Source organism: Dendropsophus ebraccatus, chromosome 13, assembly GCF_027789765.1.
Source record: "Dendropsophus ebraccatus isolate aDenEbr1 chromosome 13, aDenEbr1.pat, whole genome shotgun sequence".
Classification (NCBI taxonomy): Eukaryota; Metazoa; Chordata; class Amphibia; order Anura; family Hylidae; genus Dendropsophus; species Dendropsophus ebraccatus.
The window spans coordinates 39,828,520-39,848,092 of record NC_091466.1 but is presented as its reverse complement, the minus strand read 5'-3'; the positions used below and the strand labels follow the sequence as shown (position 1 = coordinate 39,848,092).

At 43.8% G+C, this 19,573-nt stretch overlaps 2 protein-coding genes across 6 annotated transcripts in view; one reads left to right on the top strand and one right to left on the bottom strand.

Annotated features, from left to right (window-relative positions):
* Window positions 1–13,073, bottom strand: part of ZFYVE21 (zinc finger FYVE-type containing 21) — a 23,634-nt gene extending 10,561 nt beyond the window's left edge. The window contains exons 1-2 of one of the 2 annotated variants that reach the window (XM_069951276.1): window positions 12,864–13,073; window positions 6,225–6,275 (exon numbers count right to left, since the gene is read on the bottom strand). In XM_069951276.1, the coding sequence (XP_069807377.1) occupies window positions 6,225–6,275; window positions 12,864–13,058 (246 nt within the window). In that variant the 5' untranslated portion in view covers window positions 13,059–13,073. The remainder of the gene's footprint in view (window positions 1–6,224; window positions 6,276–12,863) is intronic. The other variant, XM_069951277.1, reaches the window with a different exon arrangement.
* XRCC3 (X-ray repair cross complementing 3) lies at window positions 8,176–19,573 on the top strand. Of its 4 annotated transcripts, none has more exons than XM_069951273.1 (8): window positions 8,176–8,320; window positions 15,017–15,073; window positions 15,410–15,550; window positions 15,872–16,084; window positions 16,166–16,320; window positions 17,924–18,136; window positions 18,711–18,757; window positions 18,980–19,573. In XM_069951273.1, exons 2-8 carry the CDS (start codon window positions 15,019–15,021, stop codon window positions 19,194–19,196), a joined length of 1,041 nt encoding a protein of 346 aa, XP_069807374.1. In that variant the 5' UTR covers window positions 8,176–8,320; window positions 15,017–15,018; the 3' UTR covers window positions 19,197–19,573. The 4 variants fall into 4 exon arrangements, with proteins under 4 accessions (XP_069807374.1, XP_069807375.1, XP_069807376.1 ...); XM_069951274.1 differs by having other exon boundaries at window positions 8,176–8,325; XM_069951275.1 differs by lacking the exon at window positions 8,176–8,320 and adding an exon at window positions 13,333–13,360.

Genomic DNA, 19,573 nt, shown 5'->3' with positions numbered 1-19,573 from the left:
CACACTGGACATATTTACAGGCCCCATTTACTTAACAGAGACAAACAGTGTCTACAAGGCCACTTTAAAGGTGTTGTCCTGGGAGCAGAAGATGGCTTAACCCCTTAAGGACAGAGCCTGAAATGGCCTTAATGACAGAGACAAATTTTATGAATATGACCTGTGTCACTTTAGTCATTAATAACTTCGGGATGCTTTTACCTATCCGGCTGATTCTGAGATTGTTTTCTCGTGACATATTGTACTTTACATTTCTGGTAAATTGGAGTCGATACTCATAACAAATCTTTATGAAAAAATCCCAAATAATGTGAAAAAATGTGAAAAAATGCATTTTTCCAACTTTGAAACTTTTTTGCGTATACAGAAAGTGGTTATACCACATAAATTATATATTAAATAGCATTAGCAACATGTCTACTTTATGTTGGCGGCATTTATTAAACTATCTTTCATTTTTTTTAGACGATAGGAAGCTTAAAACATTAGCAGCAAATTTCCAAATTTTCAGTCAAATTTCAAAATCAGATATTTTTAGGGACCTGTTCAGGTTTAAAGTGTATTTGAGGGGCCTGTATGTTAGAAAGCCCCATAAAGCACCCCATTTCAGAAACTGCACCCCCCAAACTCTGCAAAAGCATATCCAGAAAGTGTTTTAACCCTTTAGGGGAGTCACAGAAATAAAAGCTAAGTGTGTAAGGAATTTGAAAAATTTAATTTTCTGTGCAGAGATTTTATTGTAATCCAATATTTTTCATAATTATAAACCTATTACCAGATAAATGCACCCCAATAATTATTGTCCCGTTTCTGCAGTTTATAGAAATACCCCATATGTGACCCTATTGCGCTATTTGACGCAACCACAAGCCTCAGATATAAGGGAGCGCCTAGTGATTTTCAACGCCTCCGTTATATTTGGTCATTTTTGACTGTACCACTTCAGGTTGGCAGAGGCTCTGGGGTGCCAAAACCTAAAAAACACCCCTAAAGGGACACCATTTAGAAAACTACACCCCTCAAGGAATGTAACAAGGGGTGCGGTGAGCATCTGGACCCCATAGGTGCTTCACAGATTTTCCGAACAATATGGCGTGAAAATTTTTTTTTTTTTTTTTTACACTAAAACATTGTTCTAGCCTTCAATTTTTCATTTTCTTAAAGGGATAAGAGGCAAAAAAAGACACAAAATGTGTAGCGCAGTTTCTCCCGAGTACGGAAATACCCCACATGTGGCGATAAAGTGCCAAGGGGGCGCAGGACGAGCCTCCAAACAGAAGGAGCGCCAATTGGCTTTTGGAAGCTGAATTTCACTGAAAAGGATTTCAAGCGCCATGTCGCATTTACAGAGCCCTTGTGCTGCCAAGACACTGGAAACCCCCCACAAGTGACCCCATTCTGGAAACTACATCCCTCAAGGAATCTAACAAGGGGGGCAGTGAGCATATGGACCCCACTGGTCACGGGCACAAATGTGGAACAATGTGACGTAAAAGTAAAAAATTTCATTTTTTCACTTTCATGGCACAAATGTGCCCGTCATCAAGGGATCCATATCCTCACTGCACCCCTTGTTAGATTCCTTGAGGGGTGCCTTTTCCAGAATGGGGTCACTTGTAGGGGGTTTCCAGTGTTTTGGCAGCACGAGGGCTCTGTAAATGCGACATGGCTTTCATCATCCATTCTAGCCAAATCCAACCTCCAAAATCCAAATGGCGCTCCTTCCCTTGGGAGGCTTGCCCTGCGCCCACATGGTGCTTTATGTCCACATGTGGGGTATTTACGGACTCTGGAAAATTGCTCTACACATTTTGTTTTTTTTTCCTCTTTTAACCCCTTGTGAAAATGATAAATTCAAGGCTAAACCAACATTATAGTGTAAAAAATGTAATATTTCATTTTCACGCCACATTGTTCCACATTTGTGCCCGTCACCAGTGGGGTCCATATGCTCACTACACCCCTTGTTACATTCCCTGAGGGGTGCAGTTTCCATAATGGGGTCACTTGTGGGGGGTTTCAACTGTCTTGGCAACACAGGGGCCTTTTGAATGCAACATGGCCCCTCGAAATCCATTCCATCCAAATCCAGCCTTCAAAAACCAAATGGCGCTCCGTCCCTTCGAAGGCTTACCCTGCACCCGAATGGCGCTTTATGTCCACATGTGGGGTATTTCCGTACTCAGGGGAAATTGCGCTACACATTAAATGTTTTTTCTTATCTTTTAACCCCTTGTGAAAATGAAAAAATCATGACAAGATTAATGATTTAGAGTAAAAATTTTACAAAAATTACACTAAATGTTGGTCTAGCCTTGATTTTTTTCCATTTCCACAAGGGGTTAAAAAAGAAAATGAACACAAAACGTGTAGGGTAATTTCCCCTGAGTACGAAAATACCCCACATGTGGGCATAATGTGCCATATGGGCACAGGGCAAGCCACCAAAGGGACAGAGCGCCATTTAGAGGCTGGAATGGAGGATAGAGGCCATGTCACAATTACAAAGCTCCTGTGCTGCCAGGACAGTAGAAACCCCCGACAAGTGACCCCATTCTGGGAACTACACCCCATAAGGAATCTAACAAGGGGTGCAGTGAGGATATGGACCCCACTGGTGACGGGCACTTACGTAGAACATGTGCCGAGAAAATAAAAAATACTATTTTTTTCATTTTCACGTCCCAAATGTGGCCGTCACCAGGGGGCCATATCCCCGCTGCCCCCCTTGTTAGATTCCTTATCGGGTGTAGTTTCCAGAATGGGGTCACTTGTGGGGGGTTTCTACTGTCCTGGCCGCACAGAGGCTTTGTAATTGCATCATGGCATCCTCTAATGGGAATGGCGGCCATACCTACTTAGCTGGGGAAAAGGGACAATTCTAATTTATTTGGGGGTATTAGGCTAATTATTAGTTTATAAGGTTGAAAATGACAGGTGTCCATCAAATTCAACCTGTGTTGATCCAGAGGAAGGCAAAAACCCCTCGTGAGGCAGACGACAGTAGCCTCATCACAGGGGAAAAATTACTTCCCGACTCCATATTGGCGATCAGAATAATCCCTGGATCAACGTGACCCCTGAAATAGGAATAAGGGACGGAATTTAGATAATGTAGAACCCCAGTGACGTGTGGTGCGCCTTGAAGCGATACAGTATGCAGAGGCCGGGGTGATCAGGACAGGCGTCACACTGGTAAATGGTGTCCTTCCTGATCCCCCTGTTACGCCACACTCTGCACTTCTTCTGGGGTCTCCTGTTTTCCAGTGTGGGGGACGTCACCTGGAAAATGTTGTCCTGGTGCGATACGGGGTCCTTCATATCCAGAAGCGCTGGGTCCGCTCCATGGCTGCTAAATATTAGGGCTCTATTACGGCTTCTGATATGTTCGGATCATGCCGCAAGCTACAGTAGCTCGGGCAGCGAGGGACCAGAAGAGGGGGTGCTGGTATAAATGTTATCCCTGTACAGGTGGTAAACCTTTATCCAGCAGTGGGAAGATCAGTTCCCGGACGATCTTCCCACTTGTTCCGAGGATGGGGGGGGGGGGGGGGGGGGAGGGGGCATCTGGGGCTGGATTCGGGTGTCCCTTCCTACATACACTCTAAGGGTACGTGCACACTGCGGAATCGCGACAGATAACCCTTCGTGCATTCCGCAGTTGGCACCCGCCGGCTGACTGATGCAGGCGCACGTCTCCGTCCGTGTCATAGACTCCATTCTATGCACGGGCGGATTCCGCTCTCCGTCAACGTGTTCATTCTTTGGACGGACGATGGAATCCGCCCGTGCATAACATGGAGTCTATGACACGGGTGGAGACATGCGCCCGCATCAGTCCGCCGGCGGGTGCCAGCTGCAGAATGCACGAAGGGTTATCCTTCGCCATTCCGCAGTGAGCACGTACCCTATATCTGTAAGTGTACCCTGAGGTACGCTCACAGAGTTTGTAGAATTTCACACCATACAGTCATCTCTTATTGGGACGGTACTGGCGGAAAAGACGTGTCTGGGGGGCAGCGTACGCTACGCTACCCCCAGACACGTCACTGGATGATGAGGATGAATGGAGGAAAGAAGGATCCCCCCATTCATCATTACTGGCTGTTTCGGTGTCGGAGGCAATAACGTATGCGTCCGACACCGAAAACACCCTAGGGGCCATCTTTATACGGGGACTAGTATATGGGGTATGTAGTGGTGTAGTGTCAAACTTTATTCAATGTAGTGTGGTGTAATGTAGTGTTTTTTTTACAGTAAGTATAAAAAAAAAACCTACGCCAACAAAGGAGTTGCTGATAAATGCCGCACTTATGTGCGGCACTTATCAGCAGACCGTGGCAGTAGAATATAGAAAAAAAACACCCTATGCCAAAAAGGAGGAGTTGCTGATTAGCAGCGCACTTTCGTGCGATGCTGATCAACACTCAGCGGCGATAGGGTGTGGAAAATAGAAAAAAAAAATTAAAAAAAAAAAAAAAAAAAAAAAAAAAAACTTTTTCTATATTCTGAACATCCCTGTAGCTGCTGATAAGTGTATTACACATATTAGCCGCTAGAGGGCAGCAGAGCGCAAAATACAGAAAAAGCCGAAGCTGGAGCCGAAAATAGCCGAGAGAAGCCGAACGTGCCGTCACGGAGGAAGCAGAAGACCCGAACGAAGACGAGGACGCCGCGAACCCGGAAGACGCCGATCAGGAGCCCGGGACAGGTGAGTAATGTACAAATACCTGCTCTGGACCCCTCGGCTACCTAGCTGAGGGGTCCAGGGCAGGTATTTACTATATTGTGGGACTCTGATCGCCGTGCCCCCGGCCCGATCGCCGTGAACGGCCGGCCGTTCACGGCGATCGGGCCGGTGGCACGGTGACCACCATTACTTTTTACAGTAATGGCGGTCGACTGCCATTTTTTTCCGGGTCATCGATGACCCGGAAAGGTTCCGATCGCCGCTATTGGCTGATCTGAATTGATCAGCCTATAGCGGCGATCGTAAGCACGGGGGGTGTTAACCTCCCCCGTGCCGTGAAGCTATACATTATAGCAGGCCATCTTCCCCGACCGCTGTGTGTCAACACACAGCGATCGGGGAAACATCGGGCGTACCTATACGCCCGTTTGCGTTAAAGCCCAGGCAACGGGGGCGTATGGGTACGCCCGATGTCGTTAAGGGGTTAAAACGGTCATGTTTTTTTTTTATTGCAGAAATCAGTAGTATAAGCGATTTTAAGAAACTCTGTAATAGGTTTCATCAGCCAAAAAAGCCTCCTTCTGTACTCAAGAAGCAATCTCCCAGCCTCCCCCCCCCTGACTTCTTATCTGTGCATTATCAGGCAAACACGTCTTCATTACAGAGAAGCCAGTGAAGACGGGCTCTGCTCTCTCCATTGTAAGCCTATGAAGGGGGGAGGGGCTGAGGGAGATGAGGGAGCAGGAAGAGGAGACATGAAGGTCAGCTGTTTGTAGACTGTCTGGGCACCTAAAACGCTAAATTCAGGTGTCAGAAAGGTCAGTGCTCATCTATGAACTTACTGAGAGAAGATTGCAGGGTGTTGTGCTGTGCAGAAATCCTCCGTGCTCAGTCACTCCTAACAGCCCCTCCCCTCTCCATAGCCACATAATGGAGACAGAAATCCTGCTTCATTTGATGTGAGGGGGGAGGCTGGGAGATTGCTTTTTCACTACAGAAGGAAACTCTTTTAGTACATAAAATCTATTACAGAGTTTCCTAAAATCGCTTGTACTGTTGATATTTAATGTTTTCCGAAAAATGACCCTGAAATGACAGTTACGCTTTAAGCCTTCTACTCCCTGTCGCTTAAATCCACATCTTGGAAGCAAGCCTTCCCAAATGTGGAGAGGCAGGTGTATATCCTCATCATTGCATGTGGGCAAAACCAAGGCTGCGCACAATGTACAATAGATGCACAATGTCACTGCAACAGCATGCAAGCAGTATTCTTGAGGCTAGGTTAGCACATAGTATTTCTGTCAGTCTTTTGGTCTGTATTTTTTCAATCAAAATCAGGAGTGGAACTGACAGGGCAAAATTATAATGGAAAGATTTGCTCAGTTTGTTTTCAACCTACTCCTGGTTTTGGTTGAAAAAAAAAAAAAAAAAAAAACTGACAAATACTATGTGTGAAGTGATGAAGTGTAGTGGAAACTTGCACACTTTTTCTTGTGTTGTGAACACATCCCTTACATCCATACTAGACACTTACCTTCCTGGTTATGAAGTCAAATTTGGCTTCACAATGCATACATCGGGGGCACTGCAAAAAATGAAGAACTATTAATATCAAACGAGAACGTTTTACCAAGAACGCTAATATTTTAGGGACTCTAGTCATGTAATTATATGGCTGACATCTTTTGGCCATCTCAACAATTGGCCTTGAAGTAGGCAAGTCCTTCTTGGAACTGAATGGGGCTAATACATCACACTCCACTCTCAGATGGCAGAAAACACTATATCAAGGAGATCTTTGAAACAAAGGGGAAGGAAGTAAAATGTCCAGCGTCCTTTATTATCCAGGATCAGAAAAACATGGCCACTTTCTACCACTTTCTAACAGCACCTCTCCTGTCCTCAGTTTGGGAGTGAGCTTTGTAGCTCAGTTTCACTAAAGTGAATATAGCTGGATTGTAATATCACACACAACCTGAGGACAGTTGTGGTGCTGTGTCTCTAATCTTGGATAACCTAGTCTTAAGGCTTATGTTCCCGCAATGTAAAAAAGGGGCAAAGAACGTCTGTTGTTGCAAAACAATGAGAGTTATTAATTATCGGCTGCTATTTGCCCATCCTTTGTGACTGAGAATTTCTTAAAGCGGTATTTCAGCATTTTTTTCTTTCAAATCAAAAGTTATATTGACTTGTCCAGTCTTCCAGTACTTATCAGCTGCTGTATGTCCTGCAGGAAGTGGTGTATTCTATCCAGTCTGACACAGTGCTCTCTGCTGCAATCTCTGTCCATGTCAGGAACATTCCAGAGCAGTAGCAAATCCCCAAAGAAAACCTCCCCTTCTTTGGATGGTTCCTGTCTCAGACAGATGTGGCAGCAGAGAGCACCGTGTCAGACTAAAAAAGAAAACACTTCCTGCAGCACATACAGCAGCTGATAAGTAAGGGAAGTAAATTACAAATCTTTCAGAAACCAGTGGATTTCAAAGAAAAAAAATTTCGCCGGAGTACCCCTTTAGAGTTCTGATTGACCCATTACCAGTCCTGGGCTCTGCTAATCTCTCTGTGGTTCAAGAAATTTGCATGTAAACTCAATGCTATCTATTACATTACAGGTCGGCTTTAGTTTTTCCATAGCAGCCAAGTCCAATTGAGCTCTCAGGTTTTTCAGGACCTTAACCAACCAGGGCTCGGCTTTAAGGTACAAACCCACTTGACGTATTTGCTGCGTGAATCAGTCTTAAAAATAAGCAGGCAAAACGCAGTTTGGCTTTATACAATTGTTCTGCGTTAAAATACGCAATTGCGTATTTTTGAAGTGTGAAGCTACATGCGTTTTTCGCACAGGTTGTTAACAACTGATGCCTTGCTAACAAGCTTCACGCTTCAAAAATACGCAATTGCGTATTTTAACGCAGAACAATTGTATAAAGCCAACCTGCGTTTTGCCTGCTTATTTTTAAGACTGATTCACGCAGCAAATACGTCAAGTGGGTTTGTACCCTTACTTTATTTTTTAAACCCTCTGTAAAAATTTAAATCTGGTTGTTATGGCAACAAGGCAGGTCTAATAACTGAGGAGTATACAATCTCAAATTCTAATGTCCTATCTGATGGGTCTGTGCAAACATAGTGTATAATACTGAACAGACCCTGGTGCAGCAAACATCATTACTATTCCCCAACCTGTGACTCTACAGCTACTGGCACGATGGGATTTGTAGTTCCACAGAGGCTGAACACTGACTAATTTAGATTAGTTTCAAAATGGCCCCCAGCACATTAGGTAACTGTATATAACAAGTGTAGAGACGTCACTACATGACCCCATGAGAAGCCACATTTGCCCCACAATAATATAATTTATCTCTAGATTATTATTACAGGGCGGGTATATTGTTTTGTGCCAATTTCCCTGTTTCAGGTCCAGCACGGCTATGACCGGCTTTCCAATCCTGCTCAGACAATTCACCCTCTTATAAGAACGAACAGTACGGCTGGTTTCACACCACCATCTTGGGGGTCACATTCAGACCCTTCAGAAATCCAACCAAACTGCAGACACTATAAGGCATCCGTGTTATAATGAAGTGAAAACGTGTCAGGGGGGCAACGCAGCAACGTCCAGACACAGTAAGGTACCAGCGCTGGCCATTGTGTCCCTAACGTCATTGCAGCAGCATTGTGTGTTACAATAAGTAAATGGCTGTAATGGTGTGGGCCTTCAAGAGTTAAAGGGATTTTTTTTTTCATCTGGGACATTGTGAGTAACAGAGAATTTGGGGGGTCTCTGATACAATAATGGTGTTACCTCTTATAAATAGAGAAATTCACACTCCACATGGAGCCCCTTCAGTTTTATCTACAGATGCTGAACTGCAGTTTTATACCTGTATTCTACAAATAGGATATACTTCCCAGTCAGCTATACGCACAAAAACATTCACCTTGCAGCCCTAGTCCTCTGCTGCTCTGTGCCATCTTTATTTGCCCCCATTGGACACATATACACACACACACACATATATATATATATATATATATATATATATATATATATATATATATATATATATACATATACATATACACATACACACACACACACACACACACGACCCCTGTGACTCTGCAATGACTTTTTTTTTACATTTTCACCCATCTGAGAATAATCTACTGTGTAGAAAGAACTGCTGACTACAGTGAGACCAGAGTGAAATAAGAGCTGGCTAAGCTGTATCTGTAGAGGATGTGAACCCAGCCTACTGACCGATAGAGGGAGGAGGGGGGCTAAATGACATCTTGTGACTGGCGCAGAGCCAATAGGATTACAGGATTACAAGATACAAACCAGCACCATTGAAAAAGGTGAATATTAAGGTTCTTAAAAGGGCACACATAAAAAAATTATATATTTACAGTTTCTCAAATTGCGCAGCGTATATGCCGTGTGTGTTTGTACCCTAAAGGATAAGTGAGGAGTTAGTGACTACTGTACTATAACTGCTGGTTTTGTTGAATGTTTCTTGTGTATAATGTCCTGTACAGTATATAGTGCTGCTCTGTAATGTACTGTACAGCATAGTGCTGCTCTGTAATGTCCTGTACAGTATATAGTGCTGCTCTGTAATGTACTGTACAGTATATAGTGCTGTTCTTTAATGTCCTGTACAGTATATAGTGCTGTTCTGTAATGTACTGTACAGTATATAGTGCTGCTCTGTAATGTACTGTACAGTATATAGTGCTGTTCTTTAATGTCCTGTACAGTATATAGTGCTGTTCTGTAATGTACTGTACAGTATATAGTGTTGCTCTGTAATGTACTGTACAGTATATAGTGCTGTTCTGTAATGTCCTGTACAGTATATAGTGTTGCTCTGTAATGTACTGTACAGTATATAGTGCTGTTCTGTAATGTACTATAGTGATTACACTAGGCCAGCAGTTCTCAACCTCTGGGTCACGACCCTGGCAGGGTTCGAACAACTAAAACACAGGGGTCGTCTAAAGCCATAGCAAAATACATATTTCTGATGGCTTTATCCGCTGAAAAGTGGGGCTACCGTCTGCAGCAGCGCTATTCAGCTGAAACGCATGCGTTATGGATGCGCCTTCCTATGGGAAGACACTGCTCAGTTCTCAAACTGCCTTCCGGAACCAATTAAGTTTGAGAACCAAGGTACCACACATATATTATATATTAATATATTCTGATCTAGGAATAGTTTATATAGACTGAGTTATAGTTTAGTTATACAAACCTATATTTCATAAAGATCTAAGAGCAACAGCCTTTAGCTGTCAGGGCATGCTGGGAGTTGTAGTTTTGCAAGTGCTAGAAAACCACAGCCGAAGAAGAGAGATGGGCGCAACTTGAGCATGCTCAAGTCTGATTATTCGGCAGTCGCATACCAGTGGCTGGAGAAGTTGGATGCAGCCCCAGGGAAACAAGGATACAGACATAGGCTGATATAGACTGTATCCCGGCTCCTTAAGGCTGCATCCAACTTCTTCAGCCACCAGTATTCAAATGCAGAATGATCAGACTTTAGCATACTGGAGTTGCGCTCATCTCTAATGGAGACCACTCATCTACAGATCTAGTTACCATTCACCTCAGCTACAAAAGTTTTACAGTCACCACACCTAAAGAGTGAGCAGCTCTTACCATCATATAATGGAATGAAACACATAAAACATACAAGGCTGACGCTCGTTCCAGACTTGTAAACCAGTAGCAGCAGCATTGTCTATGAAGATACAGAGCAGGCTGGGGCTTATAAATTCCATTTATTGCTCTTCGGGAATTCAGAACCTTTATAGAGCACAAAGGAGACCATAAACCCAGACAACGACTGATCCCTCCAGAACATATGTAATCGGCCACACATTACACACCATAAACATCGGTGTGCAGTCTCCTGGCCGCCTGGCTGTCCAGACATCAGCTCCAACATATTCTACTGTCCTACAGAAGCCATAGAAGAACAGACTCTCCCTCATCTCCTGGTTCACTGTGCATTAGCGGGCATAGGGTAAATAAGCAAGGCAGCTGTTTAAGGGTCTTTGCACCCCTCCACACCTTGTCAGGATCCTTCAAGTAATTGCCCAAAACAAGTGGTTTATCACAGAATACAGCTATTGCCTGGCATTGGAACCTTTTATATTTCTGAATGTCCTGCTAACCCGAAGCAACTTTTTGCAAAGCCTCCCCCAATGACAATGATTGTAGCCACACATGGCTAAAGAGCGCCATATTGCTGTGTCGCATCAAAGGGCAGTCAATGGGTTCCCATTAGGACTACACAGGCCGCCACCAGGAAACTCGCAGCATAATATCCAGCAATAAATGACACATGGAGGCTATGATGCCGTGTGTATTCTCCACCCGCTTTAACAACAGGGACTTTACAAGACACATAATCAGGTTAAAGTCCATAAGGATGTAATGAAGACAGTGTCTGGGGGCGGAGAGGGACGGGAGCACTGCTGTGACTTCGTATAGACAGTATGGCGGGGGATTTACATAACTACATTGGGAAAGACAAATCATGTGATACAGTAACAGTATGGAGACTGTATAGGAAGTATGGAGGTAATACCATCACTAGTGAGGGAAGAGGGACAAGGGAGGTCCTGTTGTGACTACTGTGAAAAGCATGAGGGATGACAGGTAGTAAATAGAATAGCGGGAGGGCACTGTTGTGACTACTGTGGGGAAGCTCTGCTGTGACTACTGCTGTCAGGTACGACCGACTTACACATTGACATCATTAAGCAGCTACGTCCCAGCATCTGCACGTGCCTTAGTGGATTCCATGAGCAATATAACCTTTCAGGAAGGCTGGAAACAGAGACTGCGTTCTGGAATGAGGGGAATGCACTTTGTCTTTGTGTAGAACAACAGCCAACAATGCACCAGAAGGGAGGAGAATGCAAAACCTACCGCACCACTGTAAGAGAGGGGAACCCGAGGAAGCAAAGTGCACACCTAGAGCAAGACTCCACTATAATACCGTGTAACTTCAGTGTCCATTACAACTCCCACCATGTACTAAAAGTGAGCAGCCCTTACAGACGCTTTACACAAAGCATTATTAAAAAAAGGCATTTTAGGGGTTTGAAAAGAGACAAAAATTTCAGAAAGGCCCTGGGTGCTGCTAAAAGAAAAAATAAAGCATACTCACATACCTGCATCCCTGACAGCTCCTGCTCCTCTCAGCTTCACCCTGTAACATGGCAACCATGCAGGAACTACTTGTTGGGGGGATTCTTGTCCAGTTTCCATGTAATCAGCTACCAGGAAGCAGCAGTGACAAGTGGGGGCTGGGGAGAGGTGAGTATAATTTTTTTGCCATGTCTATGCCCCCTGCATCAAATATGACTTTTTTATGCCTCAAAGGCCCCTGTAAGTGTAATGGAACTCCGGATTTAAAGGGGTTATCCAGCGCTACAAAAACATGGCCACTTTTCCCCCCTCTCTTGTCTCTAGACTGGGTGGGGTTTCAAACTCAGTTCCATTGACGTAAATGGAGTTAATTGCAAACCACACCTGAACTGGAGACAAGAGAGGGGGGAAAGTGGCCATGTTAACCCCTTTAAGTGACTTGACCTAAAATGAATTTCAGAAACTTTCTACTTTATAACACTTGCTGGCCGGGGGCGCCACTGTACAGGACTAAAAAAAAATTAAATAAAAAGTGATAGAGATGTAGTGCAACACCAGGCCTGCTACCCCTTCATTTGTATAAATTGGTAGGAGATGGCATATTCCTATATAGTGTTCTGCAACCTGTGGCATTCCAGCTTTAGAAGAACTACAACGTCCAGCATCCCCAGACATGCTGGGATTTGCACTTCTGCAAAGGTTGAGGAACATTGAGGATATGCTGGGAGTTGTACAGCTAGGAAGCCATGTAGGTTGGTGTCCATACAACAGCAGGCTTATACATGGTTGTGGCACTACAAGTCCCAGCTCGTCACAACGCCCACTGACAGCGCATGCTGGGACTTGTAGTCCTACAGCACCAGGTATAATAAGAGTTGAATAAACTTGTTTGGATAAGTAAAAACCCAGCCCCCAGCATTATAGGACTGGAGGAGAGAGCAACCCAACTCCCGTGGCCTCTGCCACCCCCGCTCATGCCTCCTGCACGGCAGCGGCTGCATGTACCTCTTTATCCGGTACCCACTGCGGTTCCTCCAGGCAAAAGGGACTCCCGAGCGCCCGGTTCTCGGGAAGCATGCGGAGACCGCTCGGGGACCGTACCAGCTTCTTCCCATCTCGATCGGTGGACATCTTTACCCTTTCACGCCACCGAAGCTTCCCCCAGCCAATCAGATCCCGGCTCTCCCATGACTGACACATTCATTAGCCCAATGAAAACAGAACGGATGCCTCTGCGTGATCACTGATTGGCGGAAAGACGTTTGGCACACATTAACCCTTTACAATCCTTGAAAAGATGGACCAAACCCTGCCGATTCATAAAGAGCTAAGGTTTTACTGGCATTGACATAGTTAACTGGAATAACCAATCATAGAACTCTACTTTTGACAGCCTATCGGGACCAATTGGTAACAAGAGATTGCGTCATGTGACATTTGTTGTCAAAAAAAGTCGTAGCCAATTGAATGGTAATGTTTTTTGGGGCGCGGCTAGCCACGTGGTGAGTGTGTGTTCTGTGATTGGAGGATAACTTTGTTTGTCTGTGCAGCGATTGGCTGGGGAGGCCCGCCATTTACACAAGCGGTGCCCCATGTTTGGTAAGTATGGCTCAGTCAGCGTTAGGGTCCCGTATAGATGGAAAGTGGCGCAGACAGACAGTAATGGATTAGACGAGCATGGACTTTACAGGCTCCATTCAGATAAATGGGACAGATGCAGAACGTTCAGCTGTTAGGGCATGCTGGGAGTTGTAGGCTTGCAATAACGTGAAGGGATGGGGAACCCTCGGCCCTCCAGCTGTTGCAAAACTACAATTCCCATCATGCTTGGACAGCCAAAGCGAAGCTTTGGCTGTCCAGGCATGATGGGAATTGTAGTTTTGCAACAGCTGGAGGGCCGGAGGTTCCCCATCCCAGACTAGAGGGACAGGTTGGAAAACCAATGGACAAACTCCAGTAAGAAGGCAGATACTGCAGGTTCCCCATCCCTGGTCTAATATATCAGCCAAAGAAAATACTGCATTGTTATATGGGCGCTGTCACTTTAAAAACCTTTGACATGTCTGTGTATGAATGATTCTCTCCCTTTGCCCCTTTGAAATCACAGCAAGCTGGGGAGTGAAGTGCTTACCTGAGGGCTTCTCCTAACTATCTAGCGATGGGTGGTGTTTAAAACACCCAGACCCCGACTAATCACAACTTTTGACAATCCTCTAGCACTAGGGGATATAGAATTGGTGGGGGTCTATAGGCTGGGATCCCCACTGATCAGGAGAAGGAAATCAGTTCCCCCCCTAGTGTATGGAGGTGATAGTGGGCATGCTCAACCACTGGTTTATTCACTCTCTATGGTACTTTGAAGCTAGCCGAGTGCAGCACTAATTTATTTTTAGACGTCAAGGGCCAATTCACACTGAGGAATCAATGCTCAATCAATCCACTATGTAACTATGAAAAATGAATTCTGCCAGAGGTGATTCCATGCTGAATACTTTCCTCGCGGAATTCTCACAGGACACTTTCCTCACTGATTCAGTGCTGATTCCTCAGTATGAGCTGGCCCTTATAGGGGAGCAATGTCAAGCATGTAGGCTGCTGTATTCCCTTCTAGGACAACTGACCTCCCTTATCATGATCAGTGGGGGTCCCAGCAGTCAGACCTCCACCCATCAGCTATTTATCACGGAAACCTACAGACATAGTTGGTTCTTTACACAAGGGCTTGTGTGTGTGAGTATATATATATATCAGTAATATAACAATAATAATCCATTTATTGATATGTGGGAAGTGGCCCTGATACTGCGTGCGGGGGAGGGATGGGGGAGTTTGGATTATGGGAGGGGATAATTGTCCTTTTGTATTATTTGTAAAATGCACATTGCTGCTTTATGTCCACACGGACATTGTCTATTTTGTCATTGTTTCAGTGATTCTGTAATGTGCTCAAAATTTCAATAAAAATTTGTTTGCAAAATAATAATAATAATAATCCATTATTTCTATAGAACAATAACTCTACAATGCATTTGCAGTACTGAGCACCATATGGCAGCACAGCACATATGTGTCTGTGTACATAAAGCTAAACTCGCTGGTTGTACATAGGATATTTTGTTATTGTTACATTTTGTTTCCTTACATTGCAATTCATGAAGACATGGACTGGGAGCACCTGGATGTGAATCCTCAAGTCACTGCAGCTCTTAAAAAAGGTAAGATCCTATAATGAATGTCTCAAAAGTAATGGACGCATGCTGTGATGGAGTAGCACAGTTGAAACCATACACCCCATGGTGCTCGGACAGCCTTTGGCTGCTGGGACCTGCAGTTACATAACAGGTGGAAAGCCACAGATTACAGAACATTGGGGTTGTGGATATTTATTACTGCATAAGTGGTTAGAGATGAATGTTAGGAACACAATGGGACATAAGGAACGTAGGACATTTCTATGCCTTATAGGGGTGCAGGGTGACTTATGTATCAAGGTTGGGGCTCCCATCTTCTGGGAATACATCAACATCATGAAATTTGTCTTTTCTTTACAGCAAATATAAAATCTGTGGGAGACATTCTGACATTTTCTATTGTGGATCTGCAGCGGATTACTCAGCTCTCCATTCCTGATGTCCAGCACTTACAGAAAGCTGCAGCCCTTACTGTACAGAGGGATAAAAAGGCCATTACGGGTAACTGCTACATGGAGCCTGGCCAAGGTCTATAATATAGTGGCATAGCTAGGATTACCTAGATCATGTCGGTCACTGTCTACTCTTGATACTCTTTACTGTTGGATGTAATTCTACATGAATAGGCAGATTGAAAATTTGGGATTCTGGGAATACTTATGAAGCTGTAATGGGAACAAATTTAGGATGGGAAACCTTTGGCTTTACAGCTGTTGCAAAACTACAATTTCCATCATGCCTTGACAACCAAACATTTACCATACATTATACTTCAGCAGTTTCAGTAATGATCACACAGTGTTTTCTTCTTCTAATATACAGCATTCCAGCTATACACAGACAAGGCCTCTTTCCCTTCCCAGCACCAGAAATTGAGCCTGGGTTGCAGCATTCTGAACAATTTCCTGCGTGGAGGGCTCCCTATAGTCGGCATTACCGAACTTGCAGGGGAAAGCGCTGCAGGGAAAACCCAGATAGCTTTGCAGCTGTGTCTTTCTGTTCAGTATTCTGCAGAATATGGAGGTCTTGGAGCAGGTACATGTATAAGAAATCTCTCCTGTAAACTTGTACAGAGGTATATCACTATGCACTGTGTAACATCTATTAATTGTATAGGTGCTGTATACATTAGCACAGAGGACAGCTTTCCAAATAAGCGATTGCAGCAGTTGATTAAATCCCAGCACAAACTGAGAACGGACGTCCCGGCTGATGTCATCCGCAGCATCCGATTTGGAGACAGTATTTATATCGAGCACATGGCTGATATAGTAAGTGCTGTGTCATAACATTTTCTATCAATTCCGATTTTGAATTATACAGGTTCCTGATTTTCCTTAGACTGATCTTCTCATGATTTTTATAAGTAAAGCTTTATTATGGTATCATAGGTTCTGAAACTTGTATAATCTCTGATTGGGTTTCTCACCCTCAACTTTTGACATGTCATAGAGACATACTAAAAATGAAAAAAAAATCCAACAGCATCTTTTAAAGACACTCTGAATATGGCCGCCAATTTGGAAGCTTGGATGTAGCCAGGTAGACCCACACAGTTGCTACTACCTGTGAATGCTTTGGGATTCCTTTTCTTTACATGCCGTAGAGACATGTCAAAAGTCTTGATTGGTACCAGTCGGTAGAACAAGCAGGGAGAGGACTGTCCCCACTTTGTGTAAGAAGAGTCGGCTCCATAGACTTACACTATGAGCCTGACTCTTTTTTTCTAACATAGATCGGAGTGGACCATGCTGCAGCACGTCCTTTCCTGTTCTTCTGATCAGTACAGGCCTCAGACCTGGACCGATCAATACTATTCTATGACATATACAAGAAAGGTTCCTACAGCATCCGTATTGAAGCATACGTGAATTTTTTCAGGGTACAGAGGTGCATATAGAAGAAAGGTTCCTACAGCATCTGTATTCAAGCATACGTGAATTTAGGGTACAGGGGTGCAATTGGTCTTTGTCAAGTATTTTCAGGGTTGAAAAAGTTGCACACCTGTACCCTAACGTGAATACATTCACATTTGCTTCATTATGGATGCTTTAGGAAGCTAGTCTGCAGTGCCCTCTATAAGCATAGTGGGCCTCCCAGCATGCATCCTACCTCATCACCTTATAGCCATTGGAAACATTTTCGATAAAGGTGCTGTTGAACTTTTCTTCTTATTGGAATGTCTCTATGACATGTCAGAAGTTTTACAAAGGACTGGTACACTTTGAAGATCTTTGCATGCTTATAGTTGAGTCTAAGTTTACAGCCAGAGGCTGTCAACCTAAGGCGTCCTTACCTAATTCTTACTCCAACACCTGTGTACACTTGTATCTCAGCAGTGAATCTAAGCATGTGTGACCACTTAGAATGGACACCTTAGAAGGGCGGAGCTCGACACAGATTCAAATAAAGGAAACGTGCCTAACAACACCCCCTTAGGTGGAGCATTTGCCTTCGGCAGCCAATCAGCTTCCAGTTATCATTTTTCAAATTTAAAACTAAAATCCAATTGGTTGCTGTAGACTTTTCTGCCTTGCCTTGATAAGTTTTCTCCCTGACATCAGTGATCTGTTTGACATAGTGGTCTACTAGGCATTGCTCCCACCTAGCCAGAATCCTGCTACACACTGATGAGGGGCAACACTCTGTAACAGCTGTCTGTGGATTGATACCTGGCTTTGGTATTTCCCTGGTCATATCAACAGGCTCATAATTAGGTGAAGGGACCAATTACTCTGGTGGTGTTGGTGGTCTCCATTCAGGACCCATCCCTTTGCTAAGACTCGTAACTGAGGCTCAGCGGATCTTTTTGCATATTGAAGTTTCCTAAATGGCTTTTCTCTATTTTTGATGATTGTTTCACTCTTCATTCAGGCCATGCTTACTGACTGTATCACTAAGAAACTTCCCATACTTCTTCGCCGCGGTCAGATTCGCCTGATTGTCATAGATTCCATCGCTGCTTTGTTTCGCTGTGAATTTTCTGCCAAGGATGCCGCCCTAAAAGCGAAACATCTGCAGTCACTTGGAGCCAAACTCCACTATCTTAGCACCAGCTTCAACACACCTGTGTTCTGCATAAATCAGGTATTGCTGTGTGATAATGGTTGTCTTACCCAATAATATCCATAAGGGTAGTAAACAAAGTGCATGTACATAACCCCTGCTAACATGTAGTGGCCTCATTCTGCCATATTACCATTTTGGCCACTGCTTGTAGGTTTATCTGCATACACAGTCTCCAGCAGGCAGATTTTCTGACTTGTGCTGAAAAAAACAGATTAAATTCCGGAATTCCTGCTAGTACAGAGAGTGAAGGCTCAAAGTGTCCATCAATCACATGACTGCCTTCTCTCTGAGCGCTCAGATGGCCTGGGAAGCACAGGACTTCCTGTTTTCTGTTTTTTTATTTAGATTTAGAAAGTTGTAACAACAATGACACTTTAAGCCTCATTCATATTCTGGATGTGCCAACCAGCCCCCTTTAGTTCTGCAAACCCTAACAGCACCACATTGCCCAGAGTTTAGTGTCTTAGGCCATCAGCAAATCGTGTGGGTCTTGGTGTTTATGGTCATAATATGGAAGCTAAATGTGCACCAATTATGGGTGTGGAAAGTGGGCTAATACCATAAAATGGATCACTGTACTTCAATCCACTAGGTCACAGACACCATGAAGGAGACAGACTCAACCCTGAAGCACATGGGGTAAGACTTTCTACATACGTTCTCACTAAATATTACTGAGCTGTTACTCTTTCTTGGTTCCCAGGTTTGCATAGGTGGTTATGTATTTATTAACCAAGTATAATTATAAATGGGTGGGCCTAGAGTTGGCTGCTCTTGTCTATGACTTTATCAGGGTCTGACCATCACACTGTATAGGTGGTAAAAATTGTACTAAAAGTAATTCTTTTATGTGCCATATAGATTACAGGAAAAAAAGGTACAGCCGGCCCTGGGAATTTCCTGGTCCAACCAGCTTTTGATGAGGCTTATGGTGTCTCGGACACAGATGACAGCACCTCTGCCACATACAGGGGGTATTTTAAGGATTATGGAAGTCATTTTTGCACCTCATATTCCTCCTTCAACTTGTTACTACACAGTAGATCTAGAGGGAGTGAAGGGAATTGATGCCATATAAACTGTTTCCACATTGATCTGGTAAATGTGCAAATAAAGCTGGACTCACACAGCATTCGGAATCAATATCTAAGTTATATGTTAGGATATCAACAAAAATTATGGAGAGGTTTTAAAAAAATTAAAACCTTTCCTTTGCTGTGTGTGTATATGTATATATATATATAAATTTTTTTAAACTGGATCCTATATACCGTATATATCACTGGTGCAAAAAAAATAAGCCTGCTCCAAACTATTGAAATGCAGTCAATACATATTCTGTTATTACTTTATTGCTACGGCAGGATGGTTATATAGTTTCTATATTTTTTTTTATGTAAATGCACTTTATCTTTTGTAATAAACATGTAAATGTCAGAAGCTGTTGTTTCTTAC

Bases quoted from the DNA above. Each gene is read 5' to 3' on its own strand.
- XRCC3 (XM_069951272.1), top strand. The intron at 15,551-15,871 runs GTAACTGCTACA...TCTAATATACAG, and splicing joins GGATAAAAAGGCCATTACGG to CATTCCAGCTATACACAGAC. The intron at 18,137-18,710 runs GTATTGCTGTGT...TCAATCCACTAG, and splicing joins CTGTGTTCTGCATAAATCAG to GTCACAGACACCATGAAGGA.